The sequence below is a fragment of the Elephantulus edwardii genome, unplaced genomic scaffold (assembly GCF_000299155.1).
Source record: "Elephantulus edwardii isolate Elephantulus edwardi_28Jun2011 unplaced genomic scaffold, EleEdw1.0 scaffold00228, whole genome shotgun sequence".
NCBI lineage: Eukaryota > Metazoa > Chordata > Mammalia > Macroscelidea > Macroscelididae > Elephantulus > Elephantulus edwardii.
In genome coordinates, this window is record NW_006399978.1 from 3,942,554 (window position 1) to 3,964,382 (window position 21,829).

The following is a 21,829-nucleotide window of genomic DNA, read 5'->3' on the forward strand; positions in this document are numbered from 1 at the left end:
GAGTGAGTGAGTGAACGAATGGTGTGCTCTGAGCTGCCTCCACTTTTATACTCCACTGTGTGTATGTTGTTCCATCAAAAGCTCCATGATGCTCTTCCCCTTCCTGATTGGTATCCTAGCAGGTCCAAGACCTCATCAGAGATGTTTGTTTGCATGGATGTTGTGCAGCTCATAAATCTCCACAGGTGGTCTGGCTTCAGGGTCCCGTCACAGGAGTGGGGTATGGGGAGCTGGTCCAGCCTGGACCCAGGAGATGCATGAGGGTGGTGGGTGTCAGGTGGGAGAGTATGACCTGAGTCCTTCCTCATGTACTGGATCATGGTTCTGTCAACTTAGTGACAGCCCTCAGACAACCACTGACATCTATATGAAGCCCAAAATCCGGTGAAACCCAAAGAGGGTTGCCATGAATTGGAATCCACTCACAGGATAGGGCAAGTTTCATCTCTGTTGTTCATGGAGTCTCTAAGGGGTTATAGTCTTCTTAAAGGCACCTAACAACAACAAAAATCTTCCAAGTGAAGTCAGCCAAAACACTATAGTGTGGCCTTTCTGTGTCCTCTGTGAAGGTAGAGTTACTGCCACTTGGTGGATGAGCCTCACATCCACGGATGAGGAGTTACCAGGCTTTGGCTTGTGAGCGACAAGTTGTGACTTGGTAATGACCTCTGGGCTCTGTGATCTGTCTCACAAAACACCCCTCTGGTTCTGGTTCAATGTGTCCATTGTCTACATACTTCTTTTCTTGACACAGAGCAGGCACTCCTTATATTTCAGGCCAGCCATTGAATGGGATGCGGTTGGCCTCCTCCCTGGTCAGGTACAATGGTCATTTCCTAGGCCTTTGGTTCTTGGTTTCTGAACCACTCCCATTGGCCATGCTGAACTCCAGGAGGATCATTATGCAGCATTAGGTAGGAGTACGTCCTGGATAAGTGGCTAATAGCTGAGACTGACTGTGAGTAAGCTTGAGGAATAAAGTAGAACTAAATCCCCTGGAGCTTCAGTTTGAGGGGCACCACATACCTCCCTACAAGGTACTCACTATGAGGTTTGGAGGAAAACACCTTTTGCCTCCACTGTTCTGAAATATGTCGTAATAATCTCCTTAAGAGTGGTCTCCCTCAAGGAAAGATGTTTTGCCATATATTGTTAGTTTAGTATCAAATCCACCATTTGTTCCCTGGGAAAAAGTTGGACAATTTCCACCCATGCATTATTGCCTCTGAAAACCTGCTGGAGGGTCTGCTATGGGTCATTTCCAACTTGATGGCACACAACAACAACAACAATAACAACTTCTAACAGAAAGTTCAACAATTAAAATCCACCAGGTTCTTTACAGAAAAATGTGGACAGTTTCCTCCTGTAAAGATTTACAACCTCAATGCAGTGTTCATTTTTCATCCCCTCTTTTCATAGTTTCTCCCCAACTGCCATATCAGTCCTGTTTTACAACAGTAGCATTATGCAGTATTTGTCCTTTTGTGAATGAGATATTTCACTCAAGGTAATGTCCTGTAGGATCACCCATGATGTGTAATATTTTATGAGTTCTTCATTTTCAGTGCTGCATAGTATTCCATTGTGTGAATGTATATATATATACACCATAGCTTCTTGGAATAAGAAATGTATAGCAAAGTGGACCGGGGTGGGGGGAGGGAAGAAATTATGCAACAATGAATAAATACGGGGTTTTTCTAAGTGAACTGAGTGGGGTAGGTTGGAAAATGCATAACAATGAATGAATGAAATCCAAGTTTTCTGTAAACTTTCATGAAAATTACAATTAAAAATTATTTTAAAAATATAATTACAGCCTCAGAAATCCAAGGGAAAGTTATCATGGAATCCACATGATGGCAGTGAGTTTGGTTTAGATTTTGGGAACCAATAGGGAATGAAGAAGGAAATAAACCAACTTCAGCTCCTTACAGCCTTCTATCTCCATGACATCAGACTTGAGATCAATCTATTGACCAATCTATCTTTTATCTATCTATCTATCTATCTATCTATCTATCTATCTATCTATCATCTCTCTCTCTCTCTCTCTCTCTCTCTCTCTCTCTCTCTCTCTCTCTCTCTCTCTCCATCCATCCACACACATGCCCACGTATAGCACTCTATAGGGAGTTGTGTTGTTAATCCAAAGGCTAAGCCTCCCTGGTAGTTCAAATGTAGATTTTGGATCTGGTCTATAACCTTGGCTCCTTGAATCTTGGCTACCTTGCTGTTGTTGTTACGTGCTTTCAAGTTGGAACTGACTCATAGCTGACCCTCCAGTCGGTTTTCAGAGGCTATAAACCACATGGGAGGAGATGGCTTATGTTTCTCTAGTGGAGCAGGAGATGGACTTGAGCCTCATACCTTCAGGTTGGCACGGCATCTCTACCACTAGCCCAAAAGAGCTCCCTTTGAATATCTGAAAAGTCACAAATTCCAACCTAACTTTCTCCAACCCCATGAGATTGCCAACATTTTATTGGCTTTTCTGTGTCCTTGGCACAGTCTTCTGCCTAGTTTCCCCACCTTCTATAACACACCAAGATAACAGCAATTGTTCTGACGGGGGAAGGCCCTTTGAAGAATACTTACTCATCTCTAATGTTCCTTATCACTAGAATTTTTACCTTTTCTTTCTAATTTATTCTCAGCACTCAAAAGTTTTTAAATAGATGTTTTTGTATTTTGATGGTTTTGTATTTTCTATGTTTTTCCAAGTTATTCTCTGCAGGATTATTTATCTAACAAAAGCTGCTTTGTCATCAATGGAAGAAGATATAGCTTATTTATTTATGTATTTATTTATTTATGTAGATATTTATTTATTTTCATTTTAATGTATGTACAAAATACATGGCTAGTTCCTCCTTTCCTGAGACACCAGGAACTGGGCAGAAGGCCAGGCTCTAATCTGTATTTATCTTATTAGTCAAAATAAATAAAAAAACAGGTGGGAAAACAATGTATATGAACTTTATAAGCAAACCAGAATAAAGCAAAAATTTTATTTATTTAGGAAAAAAAAATAAAAGGAACAACCAGCCCATAAATTTACTGAATCCTTGGAAGTCTCCCCTGATTTCTATAGGAGGCGAGAACAAGCAAGGAAAGGTGGGAACTTTAACCTTTGAAGCATAGACCAAGTGTCATACCCTCACCAGAAAGCCCCACTCCTAAAAGCTCTCCCATCTAGGGAACATGTCATTCCCTTGAATCCAAAATATGATGTACTTGTCCCTACTCACAGTCAACATTATAGAATTACAGCCACCACCTCTCCACCCCTGACTCATGTGAAACCTAAACTTAGACCAAGAGGCTGTTCTCCAAACAGCAAGGGAGGTTTAAAATCAAGAAAAGTGTGTGTCGGGGTTGTATCCTTTCCACATACCCATTTAATTGTATGCTGAGAAAATCATTTGAGAAGCTTGTTTTTAATAAGAAGAATGTAGTGGCAAGATCTGAGGAAGATGCATTAACAACTTGTGTTATGGAGATGACACAACCTTGCTTGCTGAGAGTGAGGAGGACTTGAAATTCTTGCTGCAGAATATCAAAGACCACAGTCTTCAACATAGATTCCATCTCAACTGGCTGCAGCAGAAAAAAACTGGCAGCAGCTTGAGGAATTCGGAATCACAGAAGCCCATAAAGCTTGCGATATAAGCCATCACATCAAGGCTGAATAAGGGGATATGGGTGTTGAATGGAGTAGATGGAATAGAAGGGAATGCTGGTGAAGCAGGGAAAGGGGTGGGTCAAGACACACGTGTCTTAACATCAAAAAGACAAAAATCCTCACCACCACCGAGTCAATAGGCAATGTCATGATAGATTGAGGAAAGATTGAAGTTGTCAGCAATTTGACTTTGCTTAGATACAATCAACACCCTTGATACCAGCAGTCAAGAAATCAAAAGATATGTTACATTAGGAAAATCTGCTCTCAAGACCATCTCCAAAGTACTTAGATGTAATTATGTCAGGTTGAAGACCAAGATTTACCTGATCCAAGGCACCGTCTATTAAATTACTTCCTATGAAGGTTGAATAATGAATAAGAACAGAAGAAGAGTCAATGGCTTTAAGCTGTGATTTTTGGAGAGGAGAACTGTATATCCCAGGCCAAAAGAACAAACCAGGACACTCCTTAGAGACAAAGATGGTGAAATTTCATCTCACATACATCCGGTATATCCTTTTGGGATCTCACATATTGTTAGGAGAGATCAGTCCTTGGAAAAGGACATCATGCTACAAAGGTGGAGGTCAGTGAAAGAAAGGAAGACCCTTAAGGAGGTGGACTGACACAGTGACCGTAACAACGGGCTCAGAAATATCAGAGATAATGAAGATGGCAGAGTTCAGATCAGTTGTTCATAGGGTCACTATGAGTCGTAGTCAACTCAACGGCATCTACAACAACACTAACAACCTCTCCACCCTGGCAGAGCTCCACAGTCAGGGCCACATCGCTTTCTCAGAACCTAGAGATTAGAATAAACCAAAAATTGCTGCCATTGAGTTGATAGTGATCCCACGGGACAAAATAGAACTGCCCTTGAGGTTTCCAGGGCTGTAAATCTTTACTGAAGCAGATTGCTTCATCTTCCTCCCACAGGGCAGACGATGGTTTAAACCATTGGCTTTTCTTGATCAGCAGAAATAGTGCTTGTCTCTGTTCATCATAAACATCACAGAATCACAGCACCCATGGCTCCCACTCCAGCAGGGAAATATTTGCCATGCAGTGAGGAAATCAGTGCTTAGAGAGCAAAGGAAGCACAGGATTTGAAACAATTCTTAGCAGAGAAACAAAAGGACATGGTGGTCAGCTGGATATCATTTGTGGAAAGGAGAAGAAATTTGGATGACTCTTGGGTTTCTAGCTTGGATGATCAAGATACTGTTTGGTTAACAATAAAAAAAAAATAAACAGGAAAAAACAAAAGCAGTAACTGCCAGTTTACACCTGAGATTTTGTTACGGATGATTGTGAGGGTTTTGTTGTTGTAGTCTCAAGGGATATGTTTTAGGTATGGGGATTGGAAATATTTTAAATAATTTCAGGTTGAGATGCGAAGGTCTTGGACAAACACAGGAATCTGTGCTAGACGTCAGGACGGAGATAAGCGTGCAAGTACACACCAGACAATCGGCTAGCCTATGTGGGGAACACTGCCACAGGACTATCCTGCCTTATGTTTGTCACCTGCACGAAAACCCTCATGGAACCTCCTGCTCCAGAGAGAGTTCTGGAGAGTCACTTCTAGACGCATGTCGGCCTTCACATCCTCTCCAACCTAGTTTCTCCAGCCTGAGAGCACAGAGAATCCCAGAGCTCCAGGGGCCACACCACATGTCCCATCTGAGGGCAATACAGATGAGACTACACACATTTCCTGTGCAGTCAACAGCATTAGACACCCAGTAAGGGAGACTTTGTTTGCAGGCATGTAGCTTCTTCCTTAACTTTATGTTCTAGAGTCAAACACATGTAAGGTTAGAATGGGTCAACAAAGCTCCAAATTATACTCAGGAGTTTACAAGGCGAGTGACACCTCATAGAAATGTAACACCAGACTGGTTTAATGAGAGCTCACTAGACTCTACACAACAACAAGGAAGAGAGACTTGTTGGTCTCTTGTTGGGACAACATACAATCAGGGATATAAAAGCCCTGAGAACCCAGAGCTCCTCACACACTCACTCACTCACTCACCCTCCTCCCAGCTCACCTCCTCCGTCCCACCATGGCTCACACCTGCTACTCTGGATCCTGTGTTCCAGCTGCCTCCACCATGTCCGTCTGCTCCAGCAACAGGAGCTATGGCAGCCGTGTCTGCCTGCCCAGTGCTTGTCCCAGCTCCTCCTGGGAGGTGGAAGACTGTCCTGAGAGCCACTGTGAGCCTCCTTGCTGTGCCCCCACCTGCTGCCAGTCCTCCTGCTGCGAGCCCACCTGTTGCCAGTCTTCCTGCTGTCAGCCCACCTGCTGCCAGTCCTCCTGCTGCCAGCCCACCTGCTGCCAGTCCTCCTGCTGCCAGCCCACCTGCTGCCAGTCCTCCTGCTGTCAGCCCACCTGCTGCCAGTCCTCCTGCTGTCAGCCCACCTGCTGCCAGTCCTCCTGCTGCCAGCCCACCTGCTGTGTCCCCACCTGCTGTGCCCCAGCCTCCTGTCTCACACTGGTTTGCACCCCTGTGAGCTGTGGGTCCAGCCCCTGCCAGTCAGGCTGCACCAGCTCCTGTGAGCCCTCCTGCTGCCAGCAGTCCAGCTGCCAGTCCTCATGCTGCACTTCCTCCCCCTGCCAGCAGGGCTGCTGTGTGCCTGTCTGCTGCAAACCCATCTGCTGCAGGCCCATCTGCTGTGAACCTGTCTGCTGTAAGCCTGTGTGCTGTGAACCTGTCTGCTGCAAACCCATCTGCTGTGAACCTATCTACTGCAAGCCCATCTGCTGTGAACCTGTGTGCTGCAAGCCCGTCTGTTGTGAACCTCTCTGCTGTAAACCCATCTGCTGTGGGTCCAGCCCCTACACAGCCTCCTCCTGCTGCCAGCCCTCTGTCTGCTCCTCCTCCTGCTGCAAGCCCTCCTCCAGTGTGTCCCTCATCTGCCGCCCTGTGTGCAAGCCTGCCTGCTGTGTGCCCACCTCCTCTTGCTGTGCCCCTACCTCCTCCTGCATGTCCCTCATCTGCCGCCCTGTGTGCAAGCCTGCCTGCTGTGGTCCCTCATACTCATAAGAAATCTTACTGTTAAGTGGACTTTTTAAGTTCACCCTTTTATCTTGGAAGGATATCACCACCTTCCCTACCAGGAATTTTTGCTAATCCCCCAGACCATTGTCCCTGCCATGGCTTTTATGCTTTCGTTCTCCACCCCTGAAACAGTACCCCTCTGTTCCCTACCCCATTAAATGTGCCCTGCCTCCCCAGTCATGGGATTGGCAGTGATCTCAGATTTACTAGCTGAGTCCTTGAAGGTCTTTGAACCTTGTGCAGAATGGAGCAACTGAAGAAAAGAATATTTGAATTTGGTTTTTCTTCACTACCGCTTCCTTGAACCTCTCAAGTAATTCTGCCCCCTGGACCCTGGTATGTCCCTGGCTCCTGTCCTATTTCAATGAGCTATGCCATGCTTATTATTAAAATGTTTCCCTCATGAAGTTAAACAGAGTTTTTAACCAATAAGAAGAGACTTTAGTCTCCTAAATTTCATAGTCTGAATTTAGACTTTTTATTTCCAAACTGTGGACCAATAAATGTCTGTTCTTTAAAACTAGCCCACCTATGATGTTTCTTGTTGTTTCAGCCCTAACAAACAAAGGCTTATTGTTAGATCCCTAGGGAGCACTGGCAGCCTCGTGAGTAAGGAGTTCCGCTCTATACCTAAAGGCAGGCGTTTTGAATCCACCAGCTTCTCCTAGGGAGAAATAGGAACAGTTCCCTCCTCTGTGATGTACAGCCTCTGAAAACCCACTGAAGGGTCAGCTAAGAGTCAGTTTTTACTCCATGGTATATAACAACAAACAAATTAAGACACTCTCTAAACAAAATGGGAGAAAAAAAGGTCTCCTGGTGAGTAGAGTTGCAGCCATGAGTCAGCAGTCAGTATGATCTCAGTTCCCTTCAGGTTCACTAAAGAGAAACTTTTGTTGTTATGTGCCCTCAAGGTGGAACTGACTCCCAGCTGACCCTCCAGCAGATTTTCAGAGGCTATAAATTCAGGGGAGGAGATTGTCCTGCTTTCTCCCCTGGAGCCGCTTGTGGGTTTTAATCGTGCACCTTCAAGTTGGCAGCAGGGCTCCTTATCACTAAGCCGTCCGAGCTCCCGAAGGAGTAACTAGAGAAACACTTAGGGGATGAATTTCCAGCATCTCAGGAAACTGAGTCCCATAGATATTAAATAAAGGATTCTGCAATCCTTTGATCTTCAAAGGATTCCACAACTTCCATCCTCTGAATCTTGAACTTGGTTCTTCTGCTAGTGCAGGCCTCAGCACAGGCCCTGGGCCCTGATGTAGACACACCTGTGCCTTCTTAGAGGTTCTTCAATGTTCACACTGGAGGTGGCACGAGGGGAGGCAAGTCACAGGTAGAGGGCATGTCAAGTTACTTTCCAAGCACCAATCATGTGTCTGTATCCTCAACACAGGGAGTGTGCACTGATGGGGCAGGTGCTGGAGAGCTGAACCCACGTTGTTCTAAGGATGAGACGGTTTTCTGTTACCATGAAGACCAACCATGATCTCAAATTGCTTCGTTGCATTTGTAATCCGTGCCTATTTACAGTAATGCCTCTTTCACCTTCTATTTCTCTTATCCACATTCTTCTATATGCCCTTGCCAAAGAAAAGACTTTTTTAAATTATTATTATTAAATTTTATTAGTTTCAATGAACATTCACAGGGATTCTGGGCTTTCACTCCTTCATTGCCGCACCATTCTCTCCACCCTCCTCCCCAGTTTGTTATTCTTCCCTGCCATCTGAATGTCTGTTTTAATTGTCCAGTTGCCACAGTGCTTGTCAAAGTCAGTTCTGATTAATCTCCTTTGTCGGTGTGTCCTTTGCCATTCCCTATCACTCCTCCCTGAGAGAGACTTCACCCTGATTCATAAGGAAAAGGGGATGGCGTATTCTCTTAGCTACTTCCTGCTGAAAAGGGACGCTGTGGGTTTCAGGGTGAAGATCTTCTCTCACTACTCTAAAGGGCCCCTTTGGCAGTAGGAAACACAGACTATTATGGAGATTGATTTTGGAATTTAGATGCACTCTTATTGATTGTGCTTGGCCATACATGTTCATATCCTTGAAGATGTATCATGGGGGTGTTGCAACCTAGAAGACACAAATTTGACTAACAAGTTATAAGTACATGAGTCAAAAATTATGGAAAAGTAAAAGAAAAGATTCTTTCATTGTTTTACAAACCCTCCCCCAGGTCCCCTCCACCATGGACCCCTCGCTGTAGACTCCTGTGATGACAGAAATACCTAGTTATATATCTCTTTTAAACAGTTTTCTCCCTCCTTTGTTTCAGTGCAGTATACATTATTGAACCCATCTTACTCAGTCTCTCCCCAACCCCGAGGTTAGTCGCATTCTACAACAGTGGCATCATGTAATATTTGTCCTTTTGTGACTGGGATATTTCACTCAGCATAATGTTCTCCAGAGTCAACCATTTTGAATAATATTGCATGAGTTCCTTGTTTTTCAATGCAGCATAGTATTCCATTGTGCGAATATACCACAGCTTCTGTAGCCATTCGTTTGTTGATGGGCACTTAGGTTGTTTCCAACTCCTTGCTATTGTGAACAAAGCTGCAATAAACATGGGTGTGCATATATCTGCTTGGATGTCAGCTATGGTCTCTTCAGGGTATATTCCCAGTAGTGGAATTGCTGGGTCAAATGGTATCTCTATTTGCAACTTTTTGAGAAAGCGCCATACTGCTTTCCACAGGGGTTGCACCATTTTACACTCCCACCAACAGTGAATCAGGGTTCCAGTTTCTCCACAACCTTGCCAGCATTTGTTGCTTGCTGTTCTGTTAAATTTTGCTATTTTGACTGGGGTGAGATGATATCTCATAGTTGTTTTAATTTACATCTCTCTTAGGGCTTGGGATTTGAGCAAGAAAAGACTTTTTTACACAAAATGCAAAAAGTACAAACCCTAAAAGAAAATACCAGAAATTTTAGGTACACTAAAATGTAAAACTTTTGTACCCTAATAAAGGGACACCATAAACAAAGTTGTGATCAAGCCCTTCTGGGAGAATATAGCCCAAGCTTCCTGGTGAGCAAATTGGCAACCCCCTGGGCATGAATTGGCATCACTCTTGGTCTCCTGCAGCTAGCTACGGTCACATGACAAATTCTCACCAATTAAATGTATTTGAGCTGATGTTGGACATCTTGGGCCACAGCTGGATGGTGTGTCTGCTTCATGTTATTATTGTTAGATATCATCAACTCAGCTATGACTCATAGTGATCTGATGAACAACATATCTTTGCCCGATCATATGCTGTTGTCACAATCTCAGACATGCTCTAGCCCATTGTAGTTATAATGTTAGTCCATCTGGTCTTCCTCTCTTTCTCCGACCCTCTACTTTTTTCAGTGTGATGTTTTTCAAGGGCAGGTTCCTTCTGACAACATGCCCAAAGTGTATGAGGTGAAGTTTCACCATTCTCACCTCTAGGGAGCAGCCTGATCACACTTCCTCCAAGATGGATTTGCTTATTCCTTTTTTTGGCAGTTCATAGGATATTATTCAATGTTATTCACCAACACCACAATTCAAAGGCATCAACTCCTCTTCAGTGTTCCTTATTCATGTTCAGCTTTCAAATGCATTTGAAGCAATTGAAATTACCATGGCTTGGGAGAAGTGTTTACTCTTTAAACTGACAGGTTGCTCTTTAGCACTTTCAATATGCAAAGCAATGTCTTTTTTTTTAAACTTTTTAAATTTTGTAATAAACTAATGTACATTGTGTTTTATAAAATTACTCACCATTGATCTATGCCTACTCTTACCCCAGCTTTTCAGGTCCTATTGGATCTTACCCAATTCTTTCACCCTGCACCATACTCTGTGATCCTAGTGATTTTTGCCCTTCCCATCTCCCTGCTCCCCGGCCCCATCCCTTCCACTTTTGGACTTTTATCCACATCTCACTAGTTACAGTTCTGTTTTTACAATAATGGTTTTTATACAGTATTTGTACTTATTTGTGTTTGTTCACTCAGTATTTGTTTACTCAGCATAATGCTCTCTAGATTCTCCCATGTTATATAGTATTTTCCAAAATTATTGCACCTTAGTGCTGCACAGAATTCCACTGTGTACCATAATTTCTCAATCTATTCATTTGTTGAACATTTGAGCTATTTCTGTTTTCTTGCTATTCTGAATAACACTGCTATAAACATAAGTGTTTGTGTCTCAGTTCCATTTTCCTTGGCATATATTTCTAGCAGTGCAACACTTGGATCATGTGGGATTTCTAAGTTCAGCTTTTTTAGGAAATACCAAATACTTTTCAGAGTGGTTTTAGCATTACAATCCCATCAACAGTGCATGAGAGTTCCAGTATCTCCACATCTCCTACATTTATTGCTTGCTATATAAACTTTGCTACTGGAGTGAGATAGTATCTCATTGTGGTTTTGATTTGCATACCTCTCTGGTTGCCAGTGATTTGGGGCATTTTTAAATATGTCAGTTGGCCATCTAAATGTCTTCCTTTGTGAAAAGCCTTTCTTTGTTTTTTGCCTATATTGTGAATGGTTATCCGTCTTTTCGTTGCAGTGGCTCTTTAGTAGTCTATAAATTTGGTTTTGAGACCCTTGTCTGAAATGTCACTGGCAAATGTCTTTCCCCAGTGTGTAGGTTTTCTTTTTACCTAACTGGAAAAGCTTTCTATGTACACAGTGAATTAATTTTTACAGAGTCCCATTTATCAATTTTATCCTCTTCTGATTGTGCATTTCTGGCTATATTTGTAAGTGTATTTGTACCATAGTCTCGGGTTTTTAAGTTTAGTCCATTTGGTCTCTTACAATCTTCATGGTTTTGGGCTTTACCCTTAAGTCTCTGATCCACTTTGAGTTGATTTTTGTGTATGGGGTGAGATGTGAATCCTGCTTCAGCTTTCTGCAGGTTGTTGTTTGTTGTTATGTGCCATTGAGTTGCTTGCGACTCATAGCGACCCTATGTACAACAGCCCTAAACCCTGTTCTAACCTGTGCCTCCAACACACCCATCCTGATTACCCCAGTCACCTAATCAATCCACCTCATAGAGGTCTTCCCCTCCTGAGCCATCCCTCCATGCTTCCAAGCATGATGTCCCTCTCCAAGGACGGGCCCCTCCTTACATGTCCAAAGTATGTCAGACGAAGCCCCAGAATCCTTGCCTCCAAGGAGCAGCCCAGTTTAACCCTCTTCAGGATGAATCTGTTTTATTAGCAGTCCATGGTATTCTCAATACTCTTCTCCAGCACCACAGCTCAAAGGCATCAATTCTCCTTCTATCCTCCCTAGTCATTGTCCAACTCTCTGAAGTGCAGGTAGATGTCCAATTTTGCAAGTACCATTTATTGAAGAGATGGTAGTTTCCCCATTTGATATGTTTTGATTCCTTATCTATTATCAGTTGACTGTAGATAGATAGATGGATTGATTTCTGGGTTCTCAATTCTGTTCCATTGGCTTATGTGCCTGTCATTCTACTAGTACCATGCTGTTTGGGTTATTACAGCTGTATAGTAGGTTTTGAGATCAGAGAGTGTTATGCCTCTCACTTCATTTTTATTTTTCAGAAGTGCTGTTCCTATTCGGAATCTCTTTCCTTTCTGAATAAACTTTCCAATCACTTTCTCTATCTCTTTGGAAAAGGAGTTTGGTATCTGAATTGAGATTGCTTTAAAGATGTAGATTGCTTTTGGTAGAATTTATGTTTTCACTAACTTAAATCTTTCTATCCATGAACAGTTACATTTCCTTATTTATTTAGATCTCTTATTGTTTCTCACAGAAATGATTTGTAGTTTTTCTTTTAAAAGTCTTTTCCCAAGTATCTCAATTTGAGGTTGGCTATTCCTGTAGAGACTTCTGGTGGCCTAGAAAATAAGAAGCTGCACTGCAATTCTGAAGGCAAGTGGTTTGAAGCCATCAGCAGCTCTGCTGAAGAAAGATGGGCAGTCTCCTCCCATGCAAGTAACTGCCTCTGAAAATCCACTGGAGGGTCAGCTATGGGTCAATTTTAACTTGACGGTACACAACAGTTATTGTAAACAGTGTCATTTTCCTCATTTCTTTTCCTATGTTTTCTATGTTACTGTAGAGAAATACCACTGATTTTTGTGTCTTGATTTTACATCCTGCCATTCTACTAAATTGGTCTACTAGGTCTAACAGGTTTTCCACCTTTGTTCATTTGGATATCTCTTACTTCCTTCTCCTGTCTTACTGCCCTAGCAAGTTACTTCCAATACAATATTGAATAGGAGTGGTGACAAAGGGCATACATATCTCATCCCTGTTCACAAGGGAAATGCCTTTCATCTTTCTCCATTGAGGATGACAGTAACTCTTGGGTTTGCATATACACTTTTTACTATGTTGTTGTTGTTAGGTGCTGTTGAGTCATAGACGACTCAAAGCAACCCTATGAATGTGAGGCCTGAGCACTGTTCATAGAGTTTCTGGAGGCAAGCCATTTCGGAAGTGGATGCCACTCCTACTTCCAGGCTTTGAAGAAATTCCCATCTGTTTCTATTTTGTTTAGTGTTTTGATCACGAATGGATGTTGGATTTTATCAAAGGCCTTTTCCACATCAATTTATAGGATCACATGGTTCTTGTTCTTTGCTTTGTTAATGTGATGAATTACATTGATTGGGGTTTTTTTATGTTGAACCATCCTTGCCCACCTCTTACGAATCCCACTTGGTTATGATATATTATTTTTTAAATATATGTTGGATTCTATTGGCCAGGATTTTGTTAAGGATTTTTTCATCTGTATTCATGACAGACAGTAGTCTTGTAGGGGTTTTTTTTTTTGGTGACATCTTTGCCTGGTTTTAGTAGTAGGGTTAAGCTTACTTCATAGACTAGCTCTGGGAGTGTTCCTTCTTTTTAAAGTTTTGTGGGTTTTTAAAAAAATAATTTAAGTAGAATTGGTGACAATCTCTGAATATTTGGTAGAATTCAGCTGGGAAGCCATCTGGGCCAGGACTTTTTTGGTGGGGAAGTCTTCTTATGACATACTCAATTTCTTCTTTTGTAATGAATCTCTTCAAATGTTCTACACCTGTCCTTGTTAATTTCTGCAGGGTGTGAGTTTCTAGGAATTTTTCCATTTCCTCTATGTTCTCAAATTTATCAGAGTATAGCTTTTCATAATATTCAATTATTATTGATTTCATTTCAGGTGATTCAGTTGTGATGTCACCTCTTTCATTTCTTATTTGAGTTATTTGTATTTTCTCTTAAGTTTACCCTAAAGTGGGGTCTATTTTATTGACCCTTTCAAAGAACTAGCTCTTATTCTTGCTCATAGTTGGTTTTTGTTGGGTTTTTTTCTCCCCTATATTGTGATTGATTATCAGTCATTTCCTTACGGAGGCACTGCAGTATTTTATAAACTTTTTGTTGTAATATCTTTGTATGAAATATCACTGGCAAATACATAATATTTGTCAGAAGATATTATTTATTTTTCTGTATCAGCTTTAAACAGATTCCAGTTTTCTTCTAGTACCAAATTCTACAGTTCTCTTAAGATAACTCAGAGGGGGAAAAAACCCCAAAAAATCCAAGGAATACCTTTTATCTTGATTCTAAAATGGTAAACTTTACACAGGACTGTTACCACACTTACAAGCTTGCTGTAAGACCCACCATGTGGGCACACTTTACCTGTCATTGCACCATTCTGTGGACCACACATCCTCGTCAGTAGCCATAGCCCCAGAGCTTCAGAGTTAGAAGTTTCCCTGTCATTTCTAGATGGACTTTCTGATAGTTCAAAGAACATTTCCCTTTATCTGAGTTGCATTCAACTCAGCAAACTGATCCCAAGTACATTATGCGCTGGGACAGAGAGAGTTCAAGTGGATTAGGCTCAGCTTCTGCCTTGGAGAATTCCCATGTCCACAGGAGATGGGAAGAGTTGCAGGAAAAGCCTGTTTAGAGGAGGCAAAGGGGATACAAATGGAAGGATTATATCCAGGTTGGGTGGAGTAATGCATAAGAAGGATCTCAAACAATCCGTGAGATGCATGAGCATTTTGATGGTTCACAGGAAGTGTCCAGGCCTCGAAAATAAGACTAAGGATGATGGAGGACATATTGTGGCACCATTCCAGCGTCGCCAGCCTTGCTACCGTGTGGATGACATGAGTCACTTAGGAAGATTTCTCAGAGGGTTCCCAGACAGACAGACCAGCTTTCGTCAGGACAACTTCCTAGTCTGGTCTTCTTTTTCACCCTGACTAGGGCTAGTTGGACCTTGGGAGTAATGTGATCACCAGACTGCTTCTGCCATGAAGCCCACAGACAGAGCACACAGTCCCACCCCATCAGAGCACAGTGAGTTCTTAGCCATGTAGCCTTCTGCCCTAGACATGGCTGCAGGGATCCCTGAGCTGACTACAGATCCTACAGCTGGAATGTTGCCACCACCCTGCAGTTTCCAAGCCTTGACTGAAAATGCTGGTTACAGAAAAGGACCCACACCCAGGTATTGTGTGCTTATTGTGTTGCAAGTATAGTACTAACACTGGATAATGGCTATTTTTACACCACAATGCAGATGTCCAGGGAGTAGGGCTTGAGAGTGTTTCTTCAAAGCCACAGTTCTGTTGCCTGCTGCTGGAAAAAGCAATCTTAGAGATGAGACAGGGGTTAGAAGAGGAAAAACAAATTTTTTATATATTGGTATATTGTTGTTAGGTTTCCACTGAGTTGAATATGACTCATAGACCTCATAACCCTCTGAACAACAGATCAACAATTTAGAGAGATATACTTCTCCAAATTATTGAGGAACAATGATGTCAGTTTGAGGACTCAGTTTGAGGACTAAGAATACTTGTTTATGTTGTTGTTGTTGTTGTTATGTGCCATCGAGTCGCTTGTGACTCAGAGCGACCCTATGTACAACAGCCCTAAACTCTGCTCTGTCCTGTGCCAATCACACTGTCTCAGACACATCCATCCCGATTACCCCAGTCACTGAATTAATCCACCTTATAGGGGGCCTTCCTCTTTGGTGCTGTCCCTCTACCCTACCAAGCATGATGTCCCTCTCCAAGGGCCTGTCCCTCCTTGCAACATGTTCAGAGTATGTTAGACAGAGCCTCAGAATCCTTGCCTCCAAGGAGCAGCCCGGATTGACCCTTTCCAGGATGAATCTGTTTGTTTTCCTAGCAGTCCATGGTATATTCAATACTCTTCTCCAGCACCACAGCTCAAAGACATCAATTCTCCTTCTATACTCCTTAGTCATTGTCCAACTCTCTGATGCATAACAAGTGATAGCAAAGACCATGGCCTGTATCAGATGCACCTTAGTCTCCAAAGAGACACCATTGCTCTTGAGTACCCTGGAGAGGTCCCTAAAAGCAGACTTTCCGATGGCAATATGTCTTCTAATTTCCTGGATGCTGGTGCCGAGAGTGTTGACTGTGGAGCCAAGCAAACTGAAGTTGTGGACAATCTCAGTCTCTTCACCATCCATCCTGATGCTGCCAATTGGCCCAGTGGTGAGAATCTTTGTCTTCTTGACATTGAGCCTCAATCCATATTGGAGGCTGCAGTCCTTGACCCTCTGCAGCAAGCGCTTCAGGTCCTCTTCAGTTTCAGCAAGCAGGGTTGTATCATCTGCATATTGCAGACTGTTGATAGATCTTCCACCAATCTTGACCCCACATTTCTCCTCATAGAGCCCAGCCTCCCAGATAATCTGTTCTGCATACAAGTTGAAAAGACATGGAGACAGGGCACATCCTTGGTGTACACCCTTCCCAATTTTGAACCATGCAGTGTTTCCTTGCTCTGTTCTGACGACTGCCTCTTGGTCCAAGTATAGGTTTCTCATTAGCACGATCAAGTGTTCTGGTATTCCCATTCCTCTCAGAGTCAGCTACAGTTTGTTATGATCCACACAGTCAAATGCCTTTGCATAGTCAATGAAGCACAGATAGACATTCATCTGGTACTCCCTGCTTTCAGCTAAGATCCATCTAACATTAGCTACAATATCCCTAGTACCACGACCCCTTCTGAACCCAGCCTGGACTTCTGGCAGTTCTCTGCTGATGTGTTGTTTCAGTCATCCTTGGATAATCTTCAGTAAAATCTTGCTTGCATATGTGAAATAAATGAGATTGTTCTATAGTTTCCACACTCTGTTGGGTCACCCTTCTTTGGGATGGGAACAAATATAGATCTCTTCCAGTCAGTTAGCCAGGTGGTTGTTCTCCAGGGGATAGCAAATATGGTTTCCCCAAACTTGTCTCAAGGAAGAGATACTTCAAGGGATTATTTGTAGGTTAGGGTAAGGGCATGGGGAAGGACTCATGTTTATTTAGCACTTTAGAAGGGAAAGATAGACCTGGAATACAAAAGGAAATATTAGGCAAATCAGGAAGTGCTCATGGTTGACCATCAAGATGTTGTCTGTCTGGTTAGGTACTTAGTCATCACGAGGCATGTGCTGTAGACTTCCTTATGGCTGGTCTCCAGAAGATCACAAAGGATTCACTCTTTTTAACCTCTGCATATACATGACATCTAAAAGTTCTTTAAGACAACTCAAAACAGGAATTGCTAGCAAAGTTAAAGTTCATTAGGAAGCAGCATCTGGGGCTGTATTGCCTGAATTCCAGGTTGCCAACATCGAGTAGAGAGAACTTTGATGTACTGTCCCCAGGCATTTGCTTTGCTCACCCAGAGGCAGCTCCTCCCTGGAAGTTCAAATTCATGAGCATCTGCTCAGAAGAAAGATAGTAATCTCCTTCTGTGTGATTTCCAGTCTTCTGAAAACCTGCTGAAGAGTTAACTCTGATTTAGTTTCCACTCATCAGAGTATGAGATGCATATGTAAGGTGTGTTCCTGGATCTTGAGATAACACATGGCTAGCTTCTTGAGCTGAATTATCTTAGGAGAAAAAGCTTTGCTTTTAGTCAGCACATAATGTAAAGAAGAAAATAAAATCAGAAAACAGTCGGAAAGCAGTATCCAGTTAAGGTTCTTCCTTCTTATTTATTGCTAGAAACTATCCACTGAATAGGTTGTCTGTGATAACAGATCAGAAGGTCTTACCTTATTATGTTGCAGAAAAGAGTACATCTCAGATATAGATTGCAGAGTGGAGAGGCAAACATCAACAAAGTGCTTCCTCTCAATAAAGAGATCTTTCTCAATTGTCCTAGACTGAGACTTCACTTTAAAAATATTCTTTTTTAAATATTAGTTTCAACGTATTAGAAATTATTTTAAAGTTAGTTCCCTATTCTTTCTGGTTACAGGACAGTCATTCCCTAAGCCCCATGTACAACCAGACCTATGGTTTGTGCATTTTCAGCAACAGCTTTAGGCTTGGATGCAGAAAGCTGGGTTCGCAGTCACGACCTCCCTGTGACTTCCTGGCTACTAGGAGGGAAAGGAAGGTTGAGGGAAAAGCCCATGTTCTGACAGACCATTGCAGGTATTGTCTGAGCAGTGAGGACAGATGAAGGTGAGCTTTCAAACTTGTTGTTCGTAAAGACCAAGTTACAACACAGGATTTTTTTTTCTTGTGACACGTGGGGCCTGGATGTGCATCCAGTGATGTGCATCCCTGGATCTCTACCCTCAAGAGGACATAGACCTCTACATCTGCCTGGGGCTCATCCTGTCCCAGAGCAGCTCTGAAACAGGCTAAGGTGGTCAGAACGTGATCGGAACATGATCAGAACGTGGTCAGAATGTGAGTGTGGTCAGAAAGGACACATGTCTTCCAGCCCTAAACTTCACCCCAAATGAATGAGGCTAAGTGCCAGCAGACCTCATGGGAAGCAGCAACGAACCTCCCTTAAAAAAAATCACACAACTGCTGCCGTGCTGGCATCTCACAGGTACTTTGACTTCCTCTGAGGACACACAGAGGCCAGCATGATCCAACTCCATGCAGGAACCTCAGTCAGCATCCAAACAAGGAAAATGAACCAAACAACAGCAATAGCTGCTCTAACAACAATGAGGAAGAGAGGCTTTGGAGGCCTCTGTTGGGACAGCATATAACACAGAGGGATATAAAAGCCTCTGAGGCTGAGAACTCCACATTTACTCACTCACTTGCTCATTCACACCCTCCTCCTCTTCCACCTCATCTCCTCCCACCCCACCATGGCCACCTCCACCGTCTCTGTCTGCTCCAGTGACCTGAGCTATGGCAGCCGCGTCTGTCTGCCTGGTTCCTCTGAGTCCTGTACAGGCTCCTCCTGGGAGATGGAAGACTGTCCAGAGAGCTGCTGTGAGCCCTCCTGCTGCGCCCCCACCTGCTGCCAGTCCTCCTGCTGTCAGTCCTCTTGCTGTGCCCCCACCTGCTGTGCCCCCACCTGCTGTGCCCCAACCCCCTGCCTGACCCTTATCTGCACCCCTGTGAGCTGTGGGTCCAGCCCCTGCCAATCAGGCTGCACAAGCTCCTGTGAGCCCTCCTGCTGCCAGTCCTCATGCTGCACTTCCTCCCCCTGCCAGCAGACCTGCTGCGTGCCTGTCTGCTGCAAACCTGTCTGCTGTGTGCCCATCTGCTGCAAGCCCCTGTGCTGTGGGGCAACTTCTTGCTCAGCTCCCTCATGCTGCCAGCAGTCTAGCTGCTTGCACCTCCTCCCCCTGCCAGCAGACCTGCTGTGTGCCTGTCTGCTGCAAGCCTGTGTGCTGTAAGCCCATCTGCTGTGAACCTGTCTGCTGCAAGCCCGTGTGCTGTGAACCTGTCTGCTGCAAGCCCATGTGCTGTGAACCTGTGTGCTGTGAACCTCTCTGCTGTAAACCCATCTGCTGTGGGTCCAGCCCCTGCACAACCTCCTCCTGCTGCCAGCCCTCTGTCTGCTCCTTCTCCTGCTGCAAGCCCTCCTCCAGTGTGTCCCTCATTTGCCGCCCTGTGTGCAAGCCCGCCTGCTGTGTGCCCACCTCCTCTTGCTGTGCCCCCAATTCCTCCTGCATGTCCCTCATCTGCCGCCCTGTGTGCAAGCCAGCCTGCTGTGTCCCCTCATGTGGCCAGAAGTCTTGCTGCTAATTGGAAATCAACCCCCTCCCTCTATAGTGAATATGGCTTTCTCTTTACTTCCTTGGAGCCACAGTTCAGTCTGGGGATCTCTTCCTTTCCCTAAATTGCCATAGCCTCTAGCTGGCTATGCTGTGTTCAGAGGCCCACAGTAGATTCTTTTGGACCCTGGATCTCATTCAGCCTCCTCCTCTGTCAATCCTGGCTCCATGGTCACAGGAGTAACCTTTCAGCCAGCAAATAAACGTGTTGTCTCTCCCTCTCTGAAGGCCTCCTTTGAATATTTGGAAAAATGAGGTGGGAAGGATTTTTGTGCAAGAAACATAAATGTTGTCTCAGGACTGGAGATGTTTTGGGTCCCTTGCCTGAGATTAATCCAGGTGACAATAGTGGGTGCAACCAGGTCTCCCCAACTCTGTCAAGGTCACCGTTGTGGGAAGTTTCAAGAGGAGGGTTTCATATTGCCAGGGAAGCAGAAGAGAAGAGAGTAAGGTAGCCCTGGTGCTGAGGTGACAGAGCTCTTCCTGGGACACTGGTGAGCCCTAGTTAGTGGGTGCGCGGCATTTTTGCCAATGGCTGCAGCTGGTGGATCTCAAGCGTTTTCTCACTACAACTAGAAAAACTGGCCTTGTTATTAACGTCCAGTTACAGGGTTTGGTAGAGAGAGGAAGGGGGAGAAACCAAAAACAATGTACATGAATAAAATACAATATTAACAAATTACTGGATGCAAACCCAGATAAAATCTTAAGAAATATCAAAGAGAAGAAATAAATGTCCAGTTAGGAGAAACCTAGTACCTGGGCCTCCTTACCCATCAGATCTCAAGGGTGCGAGGTCCCAGCTGTCCAGTCCTGGGGATTGCCAGCATGATGCCCTCAGGTGCTTGGTGCTCAGGACCTCTGGGCCCTCAGGCTGAGCTGCACAGCTGCGTGCCCGCATCTACCTGGCCCTACCTCTCACCCACTCCTCCTCTCTCACTGGCTCCTGACACCCCCAGTCTTGGATTCCAACTTCGACCTGGCCCAGGTCACCACCCTCTCCTGGCATCTCCTTTCCCCTTTATGCCTCCTTTCTCTCTTCCCAACCCTTTCCACACGTAGGCTGAGATTTCAAAAATATTCCCCTGATTAAAACTATAAACAACAGTACAGATTAAAACCAACAACAGAGGACCTGCCCAAACCTATTTTCCCCAGTCTTTGTCCTTTTTGGTTTCCTTTGTCCCCAAGTCCTATGCTACTGAGGTCCAGGATACAGACTTCTAGGGCATGTTATGAGCCTGCCATGGGCTTCAGAGACATGCTGTTTCTGGGGAAGAGTCATTCATTGGGCTCTGCAGGTGTTTCTGGTGTTGGTGTCCTCCTCATTGTCCCACCCCCTCCAGCCCAGGGTGCTGCAGCCTCCTTGACACCTCTCAGAGGCCAGGCAGTGCACTTCTGCCATATGTCTGCTCCAACTCAGCCTTCAGCCTGATCCTGCAGTCTCTGCAAGCTCCCTCACCTCGATCTCCACCTCACGCTCCTGTGATACTGAGTTATTTTGTTTTTCCTTCTAATGCCAGTGTAAATTTGGAAAAGAAGGCTGTTAAATGCATGTTGTTGCTGTTATGTTCTTTCCAGTCAGAAACAATTTGTAGCTGATCCTCTAGTAGTTTTTCAAAAGCTGTGACTTACACAAAATTGTTCGTCTTTCTCCTGTGGAGCCACTGGTAGATTCAAACCATGGACGTTTGGATTGTCAGCACACTAGGCCACTAGCACTCCTTCCATATTATTTTGAAACCAGAATCCTGTAATATGTTTGTTGTTTTTACATTTTTGAAATAAGGAAATTTACTTTTAGAAAAGTATCTCAGCCTTCAATATGGACTGAGGCTCAATGTCAAGAAGACAAAAATTCTCACCACCAGACCAATCGGTAGCATCAGGATGGATGGCGAAGAGATTGAGAGTGTTCACAGCTTCAGTTTGCTCGGCTCCATGGTCAACACTCTTGGCACCAGTAGCCACGAAATAAAAAAATGTATTGAGATGG

The 21,829-nt window shown here is 44.0% G+C and overlaps 3 protein-coding genes across 3 annotated transcripts in view; all 3 read left to right on the forward strand.

Moving 5' to 3' along the window:
* Positions 1–21,829, forward strand: part of TSPEAR (thrombospondin-type laminin G domain and EAR repeats) — a 114,081-nt gene that overhangs the window by 22,973 nt on the left and 69,279 nt on the right. The window lies entirely within an intron of this gene.
* Positions 5,806–6,744, forward strand: LOC102844420 (keratin-associated protein 10-4-like). The gene has a single exon (XM_006898402.1). The coding sequence runs from the start codon at positions 5,812–5,814 to the stop codon at positions 6,742–6,744; it is 933 nt and encodes a 310-aa protein (XP_006898464.1). The 5' UTR covers positions 5,806–5,811.
* LOC102844834 (keratin-associated protein 10-8-like) lies at positions 18,916–19,804 on the forward strand. Its single transcript, XM_006898403.1, has 2 exons — positions 18,916–19,278; positions 19,484–19,804. The coding sequence occupies exons 1-2, from the start codon at positions 18,916–18,918 to the stop codon at positions 19,802–19,804; spliced, it is 684 nt and encodes a 227-aa protein (XP_006898465.1).